This window comes from Diceros bicornis, chromosome 17 (genome assembly GCF_020826845.1).
Source record: "Diceros bicornis minor isolate mBicDic1 chromosome 17, mDicBic1.mat.cur, whole genome shotgun sequence".
Classification (NCBI taxonomy): domain Eukaryota; kingdom Metazoa; phylum Chordata; class Mammalia; order Perissodactyla; family Rhinocerotidae; genus Diceros; species Diceros bicornis.
This window is the reverse complement of record NC_080756.1, coordinates 13670245-13695417: the sequence shown is the minus strand read 5'-3', so window position 1 is coordinate 13695417 and position 25173 is coordinate 13670245. Positions and strand designations below refer to the sequence as shown.

The following is a 25173-nucleotide window of genomic DNA, read 5'->3' as shown; positions in this document are numbered from 1 at the left end:
GGCTACTGAGTTGTATGAGTTCTTTATATATTTTGGATATTAACCCCTTATCAGGTATATGGTTTGGGAATATTTCCTCCCATTCTGTAGATCCCCTTTTCAATTTATTGATTGTTTCCTTTGCTGCACACAGGCTCTTTAGTCTGATGTAGTCCCCCTTCTTTATATTAGCGTTATTGTCTGTGCTTTTGGTGTTATATCCAAAAACTCATTTCCAAGATCAATGTCAAAGATCTTTTTCTCTATATTTTCTTTTAGAATTTTTATGGTTTCAGGTCTTACATTTAAGCCTTTGATCTATTTCGAGTTAATTTTTGTTAAATGTGTAATACAGGTGCCCAGTTTCATTCTTTTGAGTTTGTATATCCAGTTTTTCTAAAACTATGTATTGAAGACACTATTCTTTGCCTTTTGTGTGCTCTTAGCTCCTTTGTCAAAAATTAGTTGAATGTATATATGTGTTTATCTCTGGACTCTCTGTTCTGATCCGCTATTCTATTTGCCTGTTTTTATGCCAGTCCCATCCTGTTTTGATCGCTACAGTTTTGTAACATAATTTGAAATCAGCAAGTATAATGCTTCCAGCTTTGTCCTTTTTTGCTCAAGACTGCTTTGGCCTTTCAGGGTCTTTTGTTGTCCCATACAAATTTTAGGACAGTTTTTCTACTTCTGAGAAAAATGTCATTGAAATTTTGAAAAGAATTGTATTGAATCCGTAGATTGTTGTGGTTAGCAGCATTGTCACAATAGTCAACATAAGGAAACAATCTAAATGTTATTTATATATATATATAAAATATATATATATAAAATATATATATATATACATATGATGGAATATTATTCAGCCATAACAAAGAAGAATACCCTGCCATTTGTGACAACATGAATGAACCTGGAGGGCATTATGCTAAGTGAAATAAGCCTGACAGAGAGAGGCAAATACTAAAATACTGTATGATATCATGCATATGTGGAAATTAAGAAGAAAAAAAAGACAATTTCATGGAAACAGAGAATACAATGCCAGGGGCTGGGGGGAGGAGGAGATGTAGATCAAAGTGTAGAAATTTTAGGTCATGAGAATAAGCTCTGAGGATCTAAGATAAAGCATGGTAACTATAGTTAATAATATGGTATTGTATAGTTGAAAGTTTCTGAGTAGATCTTAAGCATTCTCACCATACAAATAAAAAAGTTAAGTACGGGAAATGATGGATATGTTAATAATCTTGATCTTAGTAATCATTTCACAGTGTACATGTACATCAAATCATCCCATTGTACACTTTAAATATATACAATTGTAGGGGCTGGCCCTGCAGTGTATCGGTTCGGTTCAACATGCTCTGCTTCCATGGCCTTGGTTCGTGGGTTTGGATACCAGGTGCAGACCTAAACCATTCATCAGTCATGCTGCGGCAACGACCCACATACAAAATCGAAGAAGACTGGCATGGGTGTTGGCTCAGGACTAACCTTCCACAAGCAAAAAAAAGAGGAAGATTGACAACAGATGTTTGCGCAGGGCGAATCTTCCTCAGCAAAATATATATATACACACACACACACACACACACACACACACACACACACACAATTGCATTTGTCAATTATTACCCAATAAAATTGGGAAAAAATTAAAGGGCAGTAAATCATTTCAAAACAAAAAAAGAAGTCACATGTGGCTCTGAAGTAACGTAATCCTCTTTATACAATTACTGAAAGCTTGTTTCACTTGCTTATTCCTCAGGGAGTAAATGGAGGGGTTCAACAAGGGGGCAACAGAACTATGGAGCACTACAACTCCTTTATTTATGGCCACCTGGTCCTTTGCCGAGGGCTTGACGTAGATGAAGATGCAGCTTCCATAGGCGATGGAAACCACTATCATGTGGGATAAGCAGGTAGAAAAGGCCTTTCTTCTTTGTTGGACTGAGGGGAATCCCAGAATTGTCCTGGTGATGTACGTGTAGGACAGAAGCACACACACTAGGGTGACAATGAGTGCAAATACAGCCACAAGGATAACCATTTGTTCCATTACTCAGGTGTCTGAGCATGAGATCTTTAGGAGGGGAGCTGCATCGCAGCCAAAATGATCAATGGCATTGGATTCACAGAATTCCAGCTGGAGGCCCAGGCTAAGGGGTGGGAGAATGATCATCAAGCCAGACACCCAACAGCGGACAACTAATAAGGTACATACCCTATTGTTCATGATGGTCATGTAGTGAAGGGGTTTACAGATAGCAACATATCGATCATAGGACATGGCTGCCAGGAGAAAAAATTCTGTTGCTCCAAAGAGAATAACAAAAAATATTTGAGTTGCACAAGCATTGTAGGTAATGGTATTGTCTCTGGTTGATATACTGTACAGGAATCTAGGAATGCAGACAGTGGTAAATGAAACTTCTAAGAAGGAAAAATTTCTGAGGAAAAAGTACGTAGGAGTTTTAAGATGGGAGTCTATCAATGTAAGGGTGATAATAGTCATGTTCCCTGTTACACTCAACACGTAGGTGAGAAATAGAAAGACAAAAATCAGGATTTGCAGTTGTGGATTACCTGTCAGTCCCAGCAGGATAAAAGTTGTTATTACTGTGCGGTTCCTCATCACTGACTTTTGAATTCTACTCAGTCAGCGTGTAAAAATCAAAGAGATTTTATGAGATGGCGGATATTTGAATTCTATAGCAAAGAACTTATATTCTGTGCATATAAAAGCCAAGCAAACCAGTCCACATTTATATTCTCCTTTCTCATCATAATCAATATTGCCACTATTGCAATAGCCTTCCTGAATTTTACATGTATAAGCAGCAGATTATCCCTTCAAGATTCATGTTATTGTAAAAAATCCATCTTCTTTTCAGATAATCTTTACCCTTCAAAATTTAAGCATTCAGGTGATTGTAATTCATTATATGAATGGAATTGACAAATACGATAGGGGAAAAAAGATGGTGCAATTTCATGTGCAACTAAATGTTCTTTATCCAAGACAAACCTTAGATATAGGACATACCCAGATGACTGAGAACACGAATTCGCTTCAGTTGTTACTATCAAAGCATTGTTTTAACAGGTAATATGCATTTCTCCTGGAAAACAAGCAAACAACATTGACAACAAAACACAACACTGGATCCTGAGATTATCCTTTGACTTTTTATTCTTTTCTGCTTGTATTCCTTATTCTTAAATGATAAATGGTTAACGTACAACTATTTTATCTATGATGTGAGAATGTTGTGTCCAAGATATTTACAGAAGAAATATCCTCATATGCATTCGTGTTATATTTCAGTTAAATGACTGTATTTCCCTTTCTCTCAAAGCCCCTGAAGCTAAAACTACATTAATGTCGCTGAACATAGTGTTCCAGGCTGTGCCTTTTTTCATGATGTTTTTAATTCCTTTAAAAAGATATTAATGTCTCCACCTTCTCATCTTACCCCTACTCAGTTTTGGCTTTAAGCCTCTGCAACCTATCTTTCACTTCCAACCCCCACTACTATCTAACACCTACTAGAACTTCATTACTGTTGAAGTCAATGGCACATCTTTATAGCCATCTCCATAACATTTTTTTTAAAGTTCAGTCCTTCTACAAATGGACTCTATGCCATCATTCAGATTTTCCTTTTAAGTCCAGATGTCTCTTTTTAGTGTCCTACACGCTCTCCTCATTCTCTGTTCATCTATGAAATACTGCTGTTCCCCAATATTCCATCTTAAGACCTCTCCTTTGTTGTAGTCTTGCTGTTATTCTTCTTACTTCATACTCTTCAAGCCTGGTTTCTCTCAGTGCAATTGATTTGATTGTCATTTATATGATGGATTCCAAAGGCCAGAACTTTCCAAATGAGAAACATTGCTAAGTATACATGACCAGATGGATGTTCCACAGACACCTCACGTACTATCTGCTCAAAATGAAATCCTGTTCCTTCTCCAATTCTTCTCCTCTTCCAGTGTTGACTATTTCTTGGTAAAGATTTATCTTTTTTTTTTTCCTGAGGAAGATTAGCCCTGAAGTAACATCTGTGCCTATCTTCCTCTACTTTACATGTGGGTCACTGCCGCAGCATGGCTGATGAGTGGTGTAAGCCTTGCCTGGGATCCAAACCTGAGAACCCAAGCTGCCAAAGTGGAATGTGCTGAACTCAACCACTAACCCAAGTGGCCAGCCCCAAGATTAATCTCTTTTTTTGCAGCCAGTAAGCCTCTTCATGGACAAGACTTTCCTTATTTTCTCACCTCATCAGTTACAAGGTCCTCACCTTTCTTCATCATAATTTAAGTTCCACTAACCTCGACTACTTGCAATTCTTCATATTTTCTGCATGCTCTCCCCTCTGCAAGGGCTAATCCTCTGACTGACTAATGGCTCTTGGTCCTTCAGGATTCTCCCTAGGTATCAATTCTTCAAGGAAATCTTCATTGACCCACCCAGAGCATGTGAGATTCGGGTCTCGTGTTATATCCAAACAGCTGTTGCCTACCCTATCTTGGAATATATCACATTGGGTACTTCAGTAGGCTTATGTTTCTGGAAACTTCTCCAAAGTAGAGGCTCTATTTTATATATCCTTATGTTCCCTTATGTCTGGCACCTGTAGGGAGCTATGTAAATTTGAACTGAAGAAACAAAACACGGTTGTCTACATACTGAGACTAAACTATATTCTTTAATGCCTATTTTTGTCAGTTAGTTCAACATTCTTATTTTCACACATTTTTCAAATTGTACTGTCATTTTGAGAACATTCTTACACAAAAGGCCTGAAAAATCCCAATTCTACACTTTGTAAATCCTTCTTTTCAAACGTTTCTCTGGCCTTTAACATAGTCCTCACTTTACCTTTAATATTATAATTCTTCATCTGTGGTTGTAGTTTGCTTGTTGCTTTTTCTCTAGTAATCTCTTTCCTGGACCTCTTGCTTTTAGGTACTTTTATTTTTTTTCTACTGTCCAGAATTAGCTCCCCATACAACAATTTTTAGAGACTGAGGTTGTTTTACTTTCTGCTTTCCTTTCTTTTCAAAGCAGAAACCATCTACTGTGTGTCTCAAGATTCATTCCTCTTCTAAGAGAGACGGTGGAGTGTGGCATGTTTTCCTTAGTTTTCCCACCTCATTTCCCAACCTCAATACCCTTCCTCTGATAAGAAGTACTGATGATCTACATTCAAGGAATTATGTTGTATAGTTTTTATTAAAATTGACAGAAAGTCACATCAATATTATATATGGTGACATTCCAGAAGTTCAACAATATCCTAATATTCTTAGGGTCATTGGATCATTCGGGTCACTAGCACACTCTAAGAACAGAGAATTTGTTCTTTCTTTGTTAGATCACTTGTTGCTACAGAACTGTGCCTGACACATAGCATGTATTGAGTAACTTTTGAATGAATGATTTAATGTACCTTATATAGAATTTTAGCTCAATTTGGATTTTAATCTTTTAAAATATAGAGAAAATTTCAGGCAGTAGTGATAGCTAAAATGCTCAGACTGCAACATCAGGAAGATTAGAGTTGCTGCTAAATCCTGTGACTGTACCAAGATGGGATCTATTTCTTTTTTGTTTAAATAATTTACTTTGCTACCTATATTCTGAAATCTATTTCTCTCCTGCTGACACTCCCAGTCCATTTGCTAATATAACCTGAAATTAGGTAATGAGGTAGTCTTTAGTAGTCACAGTGTTAATTTCATCCCTCTCTTTATGCACATATTAGAAGGTTCATTTAGCTGTCTAGTTTTTTGCACTGTCCAGAACCAAAGTCAATGACTAATCTTTCAAAGAATAAATGTTTACTTGTAGAGAATAATCAACAAACCAACTTTGGTAAGGGAAAAACTATATCATCCCATTTCTGCACCTTGAAACTGACATAGAGTCTCTAAAAACTCTGCTTTTCAAGATTTCATTCCCTTCTCCATATTCGTGTTTCTCCATCTCCTTGTCGATCAATCAATATAAAACCACACAGCTTTCTAATCTTTATTTGGACCTGCACTTTGAGATATAGAGTCTAAAACCATAGTAGCTGTGGATTGCTCTCTTTTGCAGTGATATATTGGGAGCCAAGTATAGACTGGTGATTCTATCACCCCTAGCATGAGGGATCATGCTTGACATTCTTTGGTGCAGTTCAAATCTCAGGAGTTTGGAATCAGACACACTCAAAGAACAATTCTGATTTTTGCAGGAGTCCATAACAATATTCAAATAAACTATAATATTCATAATTACTGAGACACTGTGGCACATCCTGCAAAATAGCCTTCTGCTCCATTCCCACAGCCACGGATCTCAGTCCCTGTGAACAGTCTGTTGGTGAATCACAACTACAGTCTTTACAGAAGCAATATCATTTGGAAAAAAGAATAAAATGCTAATTCTGAGTGTCTTAAACACAAAATTTGCCTACTTAATTATTTGACCTATAGTTTGCTTGTTAAATTTTTTCTATGTTCTAACATAATGCTTTATCCAAACTTTAAATTTAACCAATTTCCTTTCTCTTTTCCTCTTCCGAAATGCAATACCACTTTTAATCCTCTTTTCCATCCTCATATTTTGTTAAGTAAGCGTGAATATACCTTCTCCTTTTTCAGAAGACAAGATTATTTTAATTCTACTAATTTATCTTTGTCTTATCCTCTCAGAATTCTTTCCACAAATGCAGGGTAGGCAAACTTAGGACAAAGGTCAAGTTTGTCTCCACAGACTTTGTTCTCCATCTCACCCACCTAAACTCCCAACCTCCTCTTGCCTGATTCCCAAGGTGTACCGCTGTGCCTTGATTGTACACTCTGACGTTCTCTTGGGCTCCCTCTTCCCAACTAATGATGCAACTCTGGACCCTTCTCTCTTTTCTCTCTCTCCTCTCTCTTATTAGAGCACATATACTTTATTTCATGACAGGATTTGCTTCCATCTGGCTATAGGAAAATCTGAGACAAGCTTTTTCAATGGAACTATTCCATTCAGTGTCTATTATTTCCGAAGTACAGGTCTAGACTCTGTATCATAAAACTCACTTAATTTATACAGAAATTCTCACTGTATTTTTTTATGTAATGTTTTACTTTCTACTTCCAGAAATGCTTGTGTCTAACTAGGTTATTTAAATGTGTGTGACTCTGAACTAGTCTCATCAAGGATTCAGGTCACAATATAGATTCCTGAACTCAGAGAGACCTAAAAAGTTTTAGCCAGTCAGTGAGGGAAAGTAGTAAGATGCCAGTGGATAAATTAAAAATGAAAATATTATGGTGTGATGATGAAGAATTTCATATGCATATTAATGTTTGAGATCCACCTAGACAATTAAGGAAGTTTGTTGCCCAACCTCAGCATCATCACTTATTTCCACACCTCTCTCCCAATCAGTGCTGTCCTCTCAGTTAATGTTACCATTAACATTAATTTATATATTTACATTATAATTTACAATACACATAAGGATGAGTAAAATATTAACTGGCTGCTTTCCCCTATATTATGAGTCATGTATTGTTGATAATATCTGTCACCAATACATATATTCTTCAGCTAGAAGAAAAGACTCTATTTCTGTTGATGGAGCAATAACTGCTCCTACTCCTTAACCAGCATTAATTATTCATAATTGTAGCCATGAAAATACGTCCTACCTGTATATACAGTCTCTAGGGTTCCAGCTATTTCTCCATCACTGAATGAAATGGTATCTCCCCAGGAGACATCAATTAGTTTGTTATATGAATGATGTTCCACTCTGTTGGCTTTAAATTATTTCCTGAAAATGACATGAGTCCTTTGAGTTTGGAAAAATTAACACTTCTCTTCCTATGGATATATGCCTTATAAAATCCCATGGTACATATGGAAAGGCCAACATTGCTTTAAAGGGACCATCACAGTAAAATGGACACTCATGCAGGAAAACTAAAGAAAGACTCTAATAAGAGAAATAGTGCAGACCTGGCACCACTAAGACAAAGACACAAACAAAGCTACAGGCCAACATTATACAGCAACAGCCTGTCACATCCACGTTATCTCCCAGTTAAACTCACAAGGTTTTCAAGAAATTGATAAATAATGGAAACTCTTACCTTCCATGACCCTTCCATCCCCAAAAGAGTGGTCTCTGTGAGCTTCTTACACTAATCAACAGCTATACAAGGAAAGAAAAACAGAGTTCTTTGTTTTCAAAGTCTCTAAGATTTTCCGTATCCCCTCAATCGTTTTTCGATGCAAATCCTATTTTTGGCTTTGTTAGATAAGACCAATTCATGAATGGTTTCTCCTTTATGAAAGTAAAATAGTGGACTAATAATTTACTCTGCCTTATTCTTTGCCTTGTCCTTGCATTTTGGCTTATCTAACAGCTAATTCTCTCCCAACTACTTCAGGGCTACAAAAAAGGCAATGAGTAGAACAAATTATGAAGTAACCAAAAATGGGCATCCTTACTGTCATCCCTTTTTCATGTTTCCCCCTCTGAACACACACCAGGCACAAACTGTCTCAGTGAAATCCTCTTCTCAACCTTGCTGTCCTGAGCAGTGCTTCATGAAGAATAACAAAAAATGTCTCTTTCTCCTCAGCCATCAAATTACTCTCCATTGAGTACTTCAAATATCAAGGGAAGATTTCTGTTTGAACTAAGAGATGTTTAGGAGGGATGGAATAATTTCTGCTTAAATTTTTCAACATAAAAGAATATTGTTAATTTAGAAAATGTTTACATTTTATGCAACACAGCATGCTTTTGGGATACAAATTCCAGGGATTTGGAAGGTATTTTTCTACATATTTTTGAAATTACACAGTGTAGATGACTAATTATAGATGCAAAATAGAACCCTAGGTATGACCTTATTCTTACAAAGGGCTAATGAATAGTATTTAACATGTCTACTATAATTTTTCATATTAAAAGTTGAAACAAACTTCACTAACCACATTACAGAAAAGAATGCCAACAAATACATCTTTCTCCTATCTCTCAAAAGAGAAAGTAATTCTTGTGTCTACCTTGGGGTACTTACTCTTTTGATATTTTTCATGGTTTCAGCCGGCAGTTCCTTGCTGTGTTTAACTGTTTTGTGTTAAGGGACACGAGACTCTGTACTGGTCTTACAGGGTCATCAACCTGCATTTACTCTCCAGGCATCTGATGGAGGGTCTGGAGTTCTTTGAATTTGCTGTTTTCATATCATATAAAGACTCTCATTACAGAATCTTCTTAAGTCTTGGATACGTTTTCCTTTGTTCTCTGTCATGAAGGGAAGAAAACCTAATGTAAGGCAGGAGAACAAAAGAATTTCCTCTGGGTTTTGGAACTGCTCTGATCATTCTGAGCAGGGAGTTGGCTTTCCTACTCCGAAATTAGTGATATTTATGTTCTTCCACTCAGTCTTCTGGAGGTGCACTGGGATCACCTGAATGAATAAATTAAAGGATCCTCAGTGACCTAGATTCTAACGTCACTAATGGACCTTTCGCATAATGAACTTTGGCAAAGGAACTAAAATTGGCAGCAAGGACACTGTCCTTTGAGACAATGAGATAGAACAACAGCATCAGACATAGGCCAGGTGCACATCCTCCTGATGAGAAAAAAGCACAAGCCTGATTCAGTTCCCTACTAGACTTTCTAAGCATATGGTATAAGAGATTTTAATAATCAAAATGTTTTGCTCTACCTAATTTCGCATGATATTATTGTTTGTAAAGTATCTATTTAGTATGAAAACACACATTGAGAACAAGTACTATGTATTCAGTGGAATTGTTACTGAGCAAGGGCTCTCTCCACCTGTGTGCACAGAAGCTGATACTGTGTACACCAGTCTTTGAGGGAAAAAAGTCTATTATGCAGTCAATTGGCAAGGAGACAGGAGAAGGCCTCTCAAATTTGCCTCCTAGACTGAGGGTTTAGGGTTAGGTTTAAGGGATCAAGGAGGGCAGGCTGGTATGCGGAAGTGCTGGCAGGATGAGTTTCGATTAGCAGATCAAAATTTTCAAAATTTTCTCTTCTGTGCATATTCCTCCCTGGCTTGCAGCCACTGAAAAATAGCTTTAGCAATCTGTTATAATGAGGTCAGCACAGTAAACAAGGGTGAAGTTTTTAGGTAGATTTAAGTCATTCACTTCTCTACTGATAAGAGTTTCTAGAGATTTAGTCCTCCTATCCTTCCTGGCTCAGAGAGGAGGGCACGCTTAAGAAGGGAGATTTCCCTTAAAAATGTAAATTTCCCTTACAAATAGGTAACTTCTGCTAGATTTTCAGAGCTTTCCTTATATTTCTTAAAGATAACCTAAAATAATTCTTATGCCAACGTGGCATATTTCAGTGCGACAAATTCTGTTCCTGGTCCTGTGGTTACAATATTGGAGAGTGAATTTCTATTTTTTTTAATCACAGGACCGTTTGTCTACATTTGGAAAAGAGAAACAAAATACATGACAGACATATTCTTTGTTCTGCTGACAGACAATGCTTTGTAAGATCATGGTTACATGGATGACTCAAAACAGTTCACCTAATTAAAACCATTGATCTAATGTTACCACACAAAATTGGGGTACACTTGTTCAATGTGCATAAACAAGCCAATTAATTATGGCATCAGTCTCTGGGAAAAGAGATCAGCTTTATTCTGTGAAATCGACCTGCAGGGAGAACAGGGGGCTGTGCCCTCAGATCTCTCTCCCCTACTCTGGATTTAGGGTGAAATGTAACAGGTTAGGGAGAACAGACTGGCACACAGAAATGCTGGTGGGACAGGTTTTGATTGGTGGGCTTCAAGCATTTACGGTAAGGTTTTAAACATTAATGACAGGGTTCTAAACATTTATCATGAAGTGGGGAAGGAATTTTAACACTGGATCTTCCTGAATGAGGGACCTTTTGCTTCTGATAAGAGTCCACTTTCAATTTCTAGTCATGTCCTGATCCATGGGTTCCCTGGGAAGAAGGATCTTTGGTTCCATGGTCGTTTCAGGTCACAATTTCTTCTTTTACTCGTGCTCTGGCTACATGACTTTGCGGATTTTCTGAAAGGCAATTGTTAATCACTCTGTTGATAAGACATGGGACCAGTTGAACTGTTCCTGGAGGGCCCACAGAAGTTCCACTAATGATTCCTGCTTTGAAATATCTGCCCCTGAGGTTTGGAAATAAGTGTGTTTAAAAGGAACCCATCTGAGAATATTTTAAAACATAAAACTAATATTTGGAGGACTGGTTAAGAAATGGTGGTTTTGGTCAAAAAACGGGAAATAAAAATTACAGGAACTAAGAGATAAGGTGATTGTTTAGAAACCTGGAATATTCTTGTATGATTACATGTCAGATGCTTTAGGATTTTATGGTTTGATGATGGTAAATCAGGATTCATAATTAACAAGTTTGTCATGAACACAAAAGAATGCTCCTGTGGTAAAGGGAAAGTGCCCTTTTTGCTGGTTACTGGAATAAATAAAGCTTCTCTCTTTTTGTTAGTTTTTTTATACCATCATTGCTTTTATGGATTTCTTTTTATGATTCTCATTTTATATTTAAATTAAGGCAGGTATTTGTTTTTTAATCATTATCATTGTTTCTTATTTTTCATATTTTGTGTACAATAAAGTTTTATTTATTATTGGGATTTATGCTGTGGGAGCCAATATATTATAGGAATAGGCTGTTATCATGGCAATAAGTATTCAAATTTTTGATCTAGGACATAGAAATTGAAACAGTGAATTTGATTAAGATTTATAAAATTATGACTTTATATGTTGGATTGGAAATGATGAGAGTGAATCATACCAAGTAAGTAATATTATGCAGTTACAGAAAGATTTAGTCTCAGACATTTCATTATTTTTTTTCATTTTCCTTCTTTTTTTTTGCTAATGTATTTAGTATGCTGATATATATAATATATCTAAACAATATTTTTGCATTTAGGAAATGTCTTGATGTTAATAAATATATCATACAATTCATCTCTTTTCCACATGATGCTCTTATATTTTTCGAACATATGAACATATTATGAGTAAATTATAATAATTTTTCCAGAGATTCACCAGTGTGATTTACAATACCATAGAGTTGTATTATGGAACAACTTTTAAATAACACAACTTTTAAATAAAATTTTTAGTTTTTATAAAATCTACTATGCATGGTATAATTGTAGAGGTATCCACAATCTAGGCCAAGGAACAGAATGTACCTGTACCTTAGAAATCTCCTAATTTTCCTTCTCTGAACACATCCCTCTTTATCCCTAATACATGAATTCCTGGACCACTTAGCTTCTGTTTACACTCCTCTTCATCCTGCTTTGCATCTGGGGAAGTTGACCAGAGTAGACTGAATGAACAGACTCCCTTTCCAGTGGATTTGACTGTGTTCAGCCATTGAGAGTCCCTTGTAATATCATCGTCAAGTTTTGTATCAAGATTATACTGTTCTCATTTTTGAAAATGTGTAGATACTACCTTAGCTATGCTCTAGAAGTGGCTGTGTAAAACTGGTATTAATTTTTCCTTAAATATTGGCTAAATACTTTGTTAAAGCCCTTAGATTCTGGACGTTTCTTTATGAGATGATTTTCAATTGGGGATTCAAAGTTTCTCATAAATATATGAGTATTCAGAGTTTATATTGTTTGCTGTACCAGTTACGATATGTTGTATTTTTGTAGGAATTTCAGCACTATTTACATCTGTATTGGCAAAATTATAATTCATTATCTTACTTTTATGTCTATATTATATGTAGTGATGTGCACACCATTTCCTAATACAATTTATGGATTCTTCTCTATTTTTTTGATCACTCTTGAGAGAGATTTAGTGATCTCATTAGTCAATTTAGAGAAGTTTCTTTTGGCTTTGCAGGTCTTCTTTGTTTTCTGTTTATTCTGTATTTCCTTTTTCTCCATTTCTATAATTTCTGCTTTAATATTTATTTTTTTTCTTTCCAATTTAGTTAGGTTTGATGTCATGCCTTTTCTGAATTCTTTGGATTAATGATTAAATTATTGTTTTCATGATTTTGTCATGTTTTCTAATGGGATTGGACTCCAAATATGTTGCTAATCACCATTTTATATTTATCTCACAAATTTGGTACTTCAAATATTTATATGACATATCAAACATTTTTCCTAATACTTGATGTGATTTAGTCTTTGAGAAATGTTTTATTTAGATCCTATTTCATAATTTTCAAATCTATGGTGATTATCAATTTTTTTTTCTTTATCGCCATTCTGGTCAGAATTTATACTTTCGGTAATGTCGTTCTTTTGTAATTTTTAATATTTGTTTTATACCCAACTATTCTCAGCAAATATTTTGTAAGTACTTGCATGAAATACCAATTCTAGAGTAATTGGATACAGTATTTTATATATGTCAGTTAGTTCAAATTGATATGTTATACTTGCCAAGTTTTTTATCCTTAAAGATATGCTTTATATCTTTACACATGTTATTTTTTATTTTCTTTATCAATTGCTGAGGTAGTTTGTTAAAATATTCACCTTGGATTTGTCTATTTCTCTTGAAATTTCTAGTGATTTTACTATGGATATTTTGATTCTCTGTCGTTAAGGACACATGAATTTAGAATTATATTAGCTGTGAAAACTTTGTCATTATGAAACCTTTCTCTTTATGCCTAGGAATTTTCTTTTTCATTTTATCTTAAGGATAATTGGCTGTATTATTAACATAGGTACACCAGCTTTGGGATTTTTTCTAGCACTTTTGTATATATATTTTCCAAACTTTTAGTTGAAATCCATACACATATTTTAGATGTGTCTTTTTTTTTGGAAAACTTCCTTTGTCAGTAAGCAATAGTTAAGCATTCATTGTCAGTATATACATTTACAGCATTACTTTTAATGGCTGAATAGCATTTCAATGAATGGATGTTCTGTGATCAATCAAATTTTTATTTTTGGTAATATGAACTATTAAAAATTTCCCAAATTATATAAAATATTAGAAAGAATAGTCACACATACATATTGGTATTATTGTCCTATTACATTTTGAATGTAGGTTTCCACAAATAAAATTACTGGGTCAAAACCTTTCATGCTTAAAATTTTCATACATATTTGCATAGAACTGTTTGTTTTTATGTCATATATTTATAAGAATGATTATTTTAACACAAACTCAGCACTTGTAGAGAGTATTACTTTAATTCTTATCAATGCATTACACAAAAAAATGGTGTTCATTGTGCCTATTTCTAGGATCTCTCTTCTCTTTTGATAATAGTATAGCTGTCTCTTTCCCTATTATTGATTTATATGATAATGAATTTTATATTTTTTATGAATTTTTAAATGTGTTTTTTATGGAATAAAAAACTAATTTTGGTTTACAACTGGACACATATAAGGAAAGATCTTCTGTCCACTTTCAAAATTTGACTCCAAAATATCTGCTGAGATTTTAATTTCACAATAAAGCATGACACCCTTCAGAATATTTAGAATTAAAACCCCATTGATTGATTCCAGAGAAGACTTAGACATATGTAAAACATTAAGGCACTATTTTTTGAGAAATTGAATACTCTAAGCTGCAAAAAACACACAACAGTTGCTTGATTTTCATATCATCAAGGAAATATTCGGTGATTTGGTCTGGTAAACATGGCAAACTATAAGACATTTCTTGACTGAGAACATTCTAGTGAAAGGAAGGCCCACTTCATAGAAAATGAAATACTGAATTTATGAGGAGGAATCAGATAAAGAAGATACAGAAAGAAAGAAACTGATAGAGAGGAAAATGTGCTACAGAATAAAGTAGACAGATAAGTTTATGTGAATTTCTTCAGAATTTCTTTTTTTATATCTGATAGTATGGATGCTGGAATGTGAACTTTAAACAGATCTGTAGTTAACACTGATGTACATTTATTTCTGGCATTTTCCTACTGCAAATTGTCACCATACTCCTTTTATCTCCTTTGTTTTCATTGAGTATATAATAAATATACCTAAATAATTGTTTAATGCTCAATGATACTTCACCACTTTTGATAAAGTGGTATTTTCAACTGTAACACAGAATTCAATTCTCGAATATCCCATTTCATCTTCTTTTATAGAATACAACATCCAGAATACGAAAGGTCCACACCCATGTAAATGCTTAGAGGTAAGTAAGTGCAGGAGACTCAGTTAAGCCTTGCATATTACACTAAAATTCTAAGAGTTATCGATGATTTCTCTATTTGAATAAATACTGATTTACTTGAAATTTGAGGGAAAACTCATTACTTCACTTCATAACATTAGATACACATTTTATTTCATCATCCTCAATTGTCAATCCCTTTATATGAAATTGAAACAACTCATGTTATTGAATGTGTTAGAATCTAAGTCATTACTTAGTATGAGTTAATCTGTTCATTTGAAGTGTGTTTGTATGTGTGTACATGTGCACCTAAAAGAAAAAGAGGAGAATCCTGATGTGCCAGAGAAAAGTATGCACGTGACAGTCAATCTGTAAAATGTATATGAAGACAGAGTAACTTAAGCAATCGTAAAAGTAGAACGTACAAGCCAATGTCTTCAATTTTAATGGATATTAAGGGGCATGGAATAATTATTTGAGTCTGTTGTAAATGGGAGACTTAAATGATCACTTTGCCTAAATTCTGAACACTCAATGTGATGCACCCTTAGTGGAAAGATAACCATAAAGGTCTATTCACTGGATTAAGAAGATAAATGAGATAAATGTCTCCTTCAGAAGCACTAGTTATGGGGAAAAGGAGAGGATAAATACAAAGAAAACCAAACCTAGGTACATCATGATCAACTTGCTGAATACCAAACCTCAAAAGAGTATCTCAAATCAGAAAAGACAAAGGATGCATTACTTTAAAAAGAACAAAAATAAATACTAACTGGTGACTTTAGAACAAAAGTGATGAGGGCCATACAAAAATGACATGTTATCTTGAAGGTGCTATAAGAAAATAATTGCCAGTGAGGAATTCTAAACCCAGCAAAATATCTCAAAAATATTTTTTTAAGAAACATAAAATGTGTTCTTGGAGAAAAAAGAAACTGAGATAATTCACTGCCAGCACACTTACTTAAGTGTGTATGTGTGTCTTTTAAAGGATGTTAGAGGGGCTGGCCCGGTGGCGCAAGCGATTAAGTACACGCACTCCACTGAGGCAGCTCGGGGTTCGCCGGTTCGGATCACAGGCACGCACCCACGCACTGCTTGGCAAGCCATGCTGTGGCAGAATCCCATATAAAGTGGAGGAAGATGGGCATGTATGTTAGCCCAGGGCCAGTCTTCCTCAGCAAAAAAAAAGAGGAGAATTGGCAGATGTTAGCACAGGGCTGATCTCATCACAAAAAAAAACATAAATAAAAAAATAAAGGCTGTTAGAGCAAATGAAAATGATTCTATCGAGAAAGATGTAAATATAAAAGACAAAAAGGAATGGAAAGGATACATATGTGGATACACATATATGAATAGTCATTGTTAAAATATTAATATATCATCTTATGTATTTCAAAATTATGTAGAAGTATAATGTATGTCCATAAAATGAAAAAGACAAGATGTGTGAAGCAGTTAGTGTATTCTATAGTTCTATTATCTTGGAGCAAGGCTGTAAGTAATAATTCATATTAAAGTATGATAATATAAGGATACAAATTGTAAAGTTTATGTAATCATTAAAACAATAGAAAAATATAACTGATAATTAATGACTGGCAAAATGGAACAATAAAAATAACATTTAATAATGAAAATAACTAAAGTGAAAGTCAGAAAGATGGAAAGGGGATATTTATCATGTGGATATATATCATTTATACATCATAAGGTTTTCAGACAGAATGATTTAAAAATGTTGAGCTACATAATTGAAGCATCTACTAAACAAAGTACACAGAAAAGATAAAATTAAAAGAATGAAAAATGTGATAATGTACCAACTGAAACTTGCCTAAATACAATAATGAGAAAGTTGACTTTAAGATAAGGACTGTTACCAGAAATAAAGAGGTAAATGATATAATGATGATTGTGGGACATCTATAAGAAACATGTTAAATTCTATGTGTCTTTATATCCACATACGTAATTGACATAAATAGAAAGAAAGTGTCGACGGAATTAAAAGGAGGAATAGACAATTCCACAACTTTAATAAGAAGTTTCACTGTACTTCTCCTAATAGTTGGCTAAAAAGCAAATTAAGGAAGGTCACTCAAGAATTTTTCTACCCGTTTAGTAAATTAACCATTTTGCACATAAATAAATTAAGCAACAAGATGTACAGTCATTACTAGTGCATATGGAGCACAAAATAGCATATTATTTTCTGGATCTCCCCTAGGAAACAAAAACATGAATTTGCAGGGGAATGGGCAACAAAATCTGTAGCCTTTTTTTTTTCTTAAATTTTTTTAAATTTTTTGTTTATTGCAGTAACATTGGTTTATAACATTGTATAAATTTCAGGTGTACATTATACTTCTATTTCTGCATAGATTACATCATGTTCACCACCCAAATACTAATTACAACCCATCACCACACACATATGCCGAATTATCTCTTTCACCCTCCTCCCTCCCCCCTTCCCCTCTGGTAACCACCAATCCAATCTCTGTCCCTATGTGTTTGTTTATTGTTGTTATTATCTACTACTTAATGAAGGAAATCATACGGTATTTGACCTTCTCCCTCTGACTTATTTCACTTTGCATAATACCCTCAATGTCCATGACATTTTAAATTTGACTTTTTACTTAGTAAAATCCATTTAAGGTCCACCGTTGTTGTTACATGAGTCAATAATTTGTTCCCCTATAATGATGAGTAGTGTTCCAATATATGCACGTACCAGAGTTTGTTTATCCACTTACCGGCTGAAGAATGTTTGTATTGTTTTCAATTTTTGCTGATTATAAATGAAGCTGTCGTAAACACCCTCATACCTCTTTGGAGGGAACATAAGTTTTGTTTGTTTGGGGGAGGAGTTGGGTTGCTAGTTCATATAGTAAATACATGTTTAATTTTGTAAGAAACTGCCAGCTGGTTTCCCAACGTAATTTTGTATTCTCACTAGCAATGTGTGGGAGTTTCAGTAGTTTTACATCTTTACAAGTATTGAGTATTGTCAATAATTTTTATTTTAGTCATTCTGATAGGCATGCAGTGTATCTCACTAAAGTTTTAGTTTGCATTTCCCTAATAGTTCCTGATTTCAAGAGTGTTTTCGTATCTGTGTTTACAGTCTCGATGCAATCATGAGCCATTTAACAACGTTTTGGTCAACAATGGATCGGATATACAACAGTGGTCCCATAAAATTAGCACCATGTAGCCGAGGCGTAGAGTAGGCTATACCATCTAGGTTTGTGTAAGTACACTCTGCGATGTTCGCACAATGACAAAATTGCCTGACAACATGTTTCTCAGGACCTATCCTCGTTGTTCAGCGACACATGACTATATCTTCTCTGATAAAGCCTCTGTGCAAATCCTAGGCTCAGGTTCTACTGGATTGCTCATTTTCTTATTTTGAAGTTTGAGGGTTCTTTATATACTCTAGATACAAGTGTATTGTCAAAGATGTGATTAGAAAATTTTTGTTCTAAGTCTGTGGCTTATCTTTTCACTCCTTTAGCATTGCTGTTGCAAAAATAAATTTAATAAATTCCAACTTATTTTTTTTCCTTTTAAGGATTGTGATTTTGGTGTCAAGTATAAAAACTGTGACAAAACCAAGGTCATGTATTTTCTCCTATATTTTCTTCTAAATATTTTACAGTTTTGCATTTACCTTTGGGTCTATATTTTACTGAGAGTCAATTTTGGTATAAGGTATGAGGTATTAATTGAGTTTATTTCCTTGAATATGGACATCTAATTGTTCCAGAACTATTTATTAGAGAGGTAAATTTTTTGATTAAATCATCTATGTATCTTTGTCAAAGATCACTTAAATATATCTGTATTTATTTGGGGATGTCTCTTTTTGACTGATATGCCTTTACCTTCTCACCAATACTACACTCTTGATTATAGCAGGTATTGAAATCAAGTAATGTGAGACCTCACAGTTTGTTCTTTTTCAAAATAGTTTATGTCTAATCTATTTCTATTACCTTTCCACATAAAATTTAGAATCAGGCTATCAATATCTATAAAATTATTAGGAATTTCTTTGGTATTGCAATGAATGTATAGATCAAAATACAGGTAATTTGCATCTTACAAATATTGAGTCTTCTAACTCAGAAACACAGTATACCTCTTCATTTTGTTTTAGATCTTCTTTGATTACTTTATTTGATTACTTTCATCAATGTTTTATATTTTTAGCCTACCAATCCATACAATTTGGTAAATTTACACAAAAGTATTTCCTCTTTTTTTTTTTTTTTTTGGCAGTAAATGGTATTGTGTACTTTATTTTGAGTTCCAACTATTAATTGCTACTATAAAAAAATGCATTTAGGGACCGGGTCAGTGGTATAGAAGTTAAGTTCACACATTCTGCTTTGGTGGCCCAGGGATTGTGGGTTCAGATCCCGGGCATGGACAGACGCACGGCTTGTCAAACCATGCTGTGGCGGTGTCCCACATGAAGTAGAGGAAGAGGGGCATGGATGTTAGCCCAGGGCCAGTCTTCCTCAGCAAAAAGAGAAGGAGTGGCAACAGATGTTAGCTCAGGGCTAATCTTCCTCTAACACACTCAAAAAATGCATTTATTTTTGTAGGTTAACTTTGTATCCTGCAAACTTGCTAAACTCATTTATTAAATTTAGGAGCCATTTTTAAGATTCTACCTTGCCAATAGTGTTTTTTTGATGAGGTTCCACCTAAGAAAGGTGCTTATGGGATTTAGAATATGAAAAATAAGAAGCTAATTTAGTTTGGCAGCAACTATCAGCAGCAGGAAGGAGTCAGCAGTCAGCCAACATGAGATTTTGTTTTTTGTTTTTTGTGAGGAAGATCAGCCCTGAGCTAACATCTGATGCCAATCCTCCTCTTTTTTTTTTTTCCTGAGGAAGACTGGCCCTGAGCTAACATCCGTGCCCATCTTCCTCTACTTGATATGGGACTCCGCCACAGCATGGCTTGACAAGCGGTGCTACGGTGCGCGCCCGGGATCCGAACCAGTGAACTCTGGGCCGCCACAGTGGAACGCACGCACTTAACCGCTCGCGCCACGGGGCCGGCCCCCCGGCATGAGATTTTGCCAGCGACTTCTGTGCATCCTGAGAATTACCAGCATCAGTGCTGAAGATATCCAAGATCACCGATGGATATTTTCTCTTATTCAAGCACTTTATGCAGTTCTATCTTTTCCTTTCTGATCTTTGCTTCCCTGGTTCTTCCATTGGTTATATACCCTCTAATTCCCTGTGTTAACTCCCTTACTATCTGAAATGTCATGAGCATTTTTTATTTTCTCTACATAATCCCATTTGATACAGAGATCAGTAAGAAGATGTGAGAAATATCTGAAAGTAGAACTAAGAGGATTTGATAAAAACTTTGGTTAAGAAGTGGCACAGAGGGGCCAGTCCTGAGGCGAAGAGGTTGGGTTTGAGCAGTCTGCTTCAGTGGCCTGGGGTTTGCAGGTTCAGATCCCAGGATCGGACCTACCACCGCTTATCAAGCCATGCTGTGGTGGCATCCCATATGCAAAGTGGAGGAAGATGGGCACAGATGTTAGATGTTAGCTCAGGGCTAATCTTCCTCAGCAAAAAGAGGAAGATTGACAACGGACATCAGCTCAGGTCAGATCTTCCTCACCAAAAAAAAAAAAAAAATTGAATAGGTAAAGAAGCAGTAACAGATGAATTCCAGATTTGTATTTGGCAAACTAGGTAAGATGAAATTCATTGAACAAGATAACGAATACAGAGCAGTTTTGGTAGGAGGGCAAGGATGATATTTTCAGTTTTTCAATCTTGATTTTGATGAGCAGTCAGATATCTACACAGGAGTGTAAATGGGATAATTGCAGTTGCAATCTCAGACACGCTGTATAAAAGGATGACTTTTAGGTGATTTTCTATAGGATGCTATTCTTACTTAAAACACATACTTATTTGAAGTTGCTTTTGGAGTTGAGTCAAAACAGAATCTGGTTTGTGATCCAGACCCTAGGCCATATCTTCACAGTGAAAATTAAAAAGATATTTAGGCCTTGGGCACATGATAGAAGTGGCTTATTCATAGATCTAGAGTCATTACCACAGAATATAATATGAAAATCTGAGATAATATTTTAAAAGGGGGTATACAAAATAAGAGTGCAGAATTATTTTCAACATTTAACTACACAAGACAAATATCTCATGGGTAAACTGGAAAAGAAAGCCCTAAACAAAAGAGAGAGGAAATAAGTGTGTTTAAAATCAAGGCACTGAGAGGTTAGAAAAACGTGTACAAATAGCTTAAGGATAGTTAGCTTATACCACAAATAAAACAAGGTACACAAATAAAATAGAAGTGAGAGTTTAGCAGTATTGATTTAGTACAGTCTAGTGAAGAAAGACATGAAGTCTGCAGCATGTAGACTTGTCAGAGGTGGTTTTAGGGGAAAGGATACTTCTTCATATATCTGCTTGCCTAGTGAAAAAGAAACAACAATAAAACAATAACAGCAACAAGAAAAAACAGTGATATCCATTTCCTCTACCAATCTGTTATCAAAAGACACTCAGCTTCCTAGTATACTGATGCCAGGAACGTGGCTCCCTACATGTAAAAATTCCAGCCACTGAAACATTTTTTAAGTGATTAATTTACATTACATCTTATACATTTGACTATCTTTATCTATGATTGGTAAGCATCCAAATCTGATAAAATAGGACACTTGGATAAGGCAAAGAGCCAATTCTTTGCTATAATAAATGTATCAAGTCTATGCTGCCCTTTAAAGAGTATCCTTAGGTGGCCTTTACCTTGGGAAGTGCCTCACTTTCCATACAACCAAATTAGTCAAATGGAGTTAGCTGAAATAAATTTGAATGGTCTGTCAATACCCAAGAACTATTTTCCCCTCATGTCAAGCAAGATTAGCTGCCACCCCCACCTTACCTGGTTGATAATTTGACCCAGACTATGTGAATAAAAGTAATTATTATAACAATAATTCTTAACATTACCTGAGCACACACTTAATTACTAGCAGTGTTTTAGATGTTTAACCTATAGGTAATCATAACAACACATCTATGATTAAGTACAATGATTGTACTTCCTTTACATGTGAAAAATCTGAATCCCAGAGAAGTTTAAAATTTCCTGAAAATCTCAAGTTTGTGAATGACAGAGCCAGCAGACAAATCTAGACAGCTTAACTCCAGCACGCATATAGTTAAGCAACACATTATGGCTATGGAGCATGTAATTGATGCTCAGGGATTACAGAGATGGTTCAATAATTGGCACCTATGGAAACGGTATAAATCAACATCTTCCTACTGATGCTTCTATTGAACTTGGTGGCAGGGAGTGTCCTACTTTTTATCATGAACCAAAAAGAGTGAATTGAAGTCTATAAGGAACTGTACTATTTAATACATGACAGAAGACAATCTGTTATGGAAGAAGGAAACAAAATTGAACCAAATAAAGATATATATTAAAAACAGAGGGAAGGAAGCATGTGAGAGAAATTATAAGCAATAAGTAGTCATGGTGTAAATGAATCTATCTTTCCAGCTCCTGAGTGAAGTAAGAATTTTTCTAGATCTTACAAGACTTTCTAAAATTTTCAATCTATTAAATACTTTTTGTCTCTTAGCCTGATTTTATTTTTAATGTTTATTTGGCAACAAATATAATCACACATAGCACAATGGTCAAATCTTATCAATGTTGGACTGAAACCTGGATAAGTGAGAAAACAATACTATTCTCTAGTATTCGTATGGATAATGAGTCCTAAATCACAATCTTGGGTAAAGTGAGGTCCCCAGAGAGGAGAGCATTATTCCCAAGCCAAATGTTGCGAGCTCCTTGTAGAAGTATTTTATAGAAATGTGCTTATATGTTATTGCTTTTTAAGTAATAACTCTAATTATAAAATTTCTACATTCATGAAATTGTTCTTACAAGTCAGTTCGTTGTATTACTTATTTTTTCCGTATTTAAGCACTCATACAATAAATTGCACTGAAAACAAAACAAATACCCAGCATAATTTTTTCCCTTACTGATTTGCTGTCATGATGACAAATATGTAATATTTTTTTAAATTTTTATGTAGACTATAAGTACATTGTTAAATTTCATGCTCAATACAAAAACTAACATACTATTTTTTCATATTATTAGACTCTTATTTTACTTATTTACTTATTTTACTTATTGTTTAACTCTTTATTTTATATAGTTATTTCTATACCCATATGGCTGAGTTTCCTCTGTGTTTCATTTCAAAAATAGCGTTAAAACAGACAAACAGCATTAAACACACACACACACAAACATACATATATATACATATGTTTGTACATAGATATGTGTGTACATTTGAATCTAGACATACATGAATTAATAACTAAATAAACCTTATCTGCTCAAATATTTTAGGCAGTGGTTAATATCATCACCTTGTATATAATTTGAAGTATATATGTTAATATATGAACTCACTTTAGTCCTAAGTTTGAGTTGTATCATATGAAAATGCATAAGATCATTTCATAATGATTTTGTGCTGAAGTTCATACAAGAAAGATTTGCAATATAAGAATATTAAATCCAAAATAGCATAAAAAATTGTATTTCTGAGAAGAAATAAAGAAGACAGAGAAGATATTGAAAAAATGAATTATTCATTGTTTGGTTAAAATTGTGTATGTTTCAGCTATAAATTATAGTCAGATCAATCCTATTGAGAAAAGTATCTTTCTCACAACATCCTTATATGCTTGTTTCACCTGCTGGTTCCTTAAGGTGTAAATAGATGAGTTCAGCATAGGAGCAACAGAAGTATTGAGCATAGCTACCCCTTTTGTCAAAGCAACTCCTTCCTTTGCTGATGTTTTCACACACATGAAGATGCAGCTTCCATAAGAGATAGAGACAACAATCATAAGGGAGGAGCAGGTTGAGAAGGCCTTTTTTCTTTGTTGAGCTGAGGGGATTCTCAGAATTGTTCTGAGGATGTAAGAGTAGGAGAGAATTACTAACATCAAAGTGGACATGAGAGTAAGCACAGCTAAAACAAGGCTCATGAGCTCTAGAGAACTCGTGTCTGTGCAAGAGATTTGCAGCAAAGGGGCGGAATCACAAGTGAAGTGGTCAATGACGTTGGAGTCGCAGAAGTCCAGCTGCAGACCCATGGCCAGTGGTGGAAAGATTACCAGGAAACCAGCCAGCCAAGAGCCGACTACAAGCTGGTAGCAGATCCTGTTACTCATGATGGTTGTGTAATGTAGAGGTTTGCAGATAGCCACATATCAATCATAGGACATAGAGGCCAGAAGAAAAAACTCTGTTGAACCCAGGAGGATGAAGAAAAATAGCTGAGCTGCACAAGCGTTATAGGAAATAGATTTGTCTCCTGTTAGGATACTGATCAAAAATCTAGGATTACAGACAGAAGTAAATGAAATTTCTAAGAAAGAGAAATTCCTGAGGAAAAAATACATGGGGGTCTTCAGGTGGGAATCCAGCAGGGTAAGAAGGATGATAGTGAGATTTCCAGTGACACTCAGTACATATGTGAGAAATAAAAAGAAGAAAACCACAGCCTCTAGTTCTGGATAGTCAGTCAGACCCAGGAGGATGAAATCTGTCACTGATGTTCTATTTTTCATTTCTGGTGGTTGATTTTTGACAAATCTTACTGGCAAAATCAAGACAGACAACAACAAATCAGTTAGACAGGCATAAATATCTGCACATTTTCGAGTAATGGTTGTATTTTCACAAGAAGTATCTGGGGCTTTAAAAAAAATGCTTCTGCATAAACATTCCCCATTTTCCCCAGTTTTACTATTCGTCTTTCCAGTGTATCTTCTGTGTTTAATATCGATCTTACTCTCTGAGTAATGTCCTCTGATTTCTTGCTGCATGTGTTCTTTGCGTCCATTTCTCACAGTTGT

General features: G+C 35.0%; 1 protein-coding gene and 1 pseudogene across 1 annotated transcript; both read right to left on the bottom strand.

Annotated features, from left to right (window-relative positions):
* Window positions 1-1678: 1678 nt before the first annotated feature.
* Window positions 1679-2620, bottom strand: LOC131415661 (olfactory receptor 6C2-like; annotated as a pseudogene).
* A 21323-nt stretch (window positions 2621-23943) lies between these two features.
* Window positions 23944-24885, bottom strand: LOC131415660 (olfactory receptor 6C76-like). Its single transcript, XM_058557485.1, is given in 1 exon segment — window positions 23944-24885. A coding segment is annotated over 1 exon segment (942 nt).
* Between the last annotated feature and the right edge of the window lie 288 nt (window positions 24886-25173).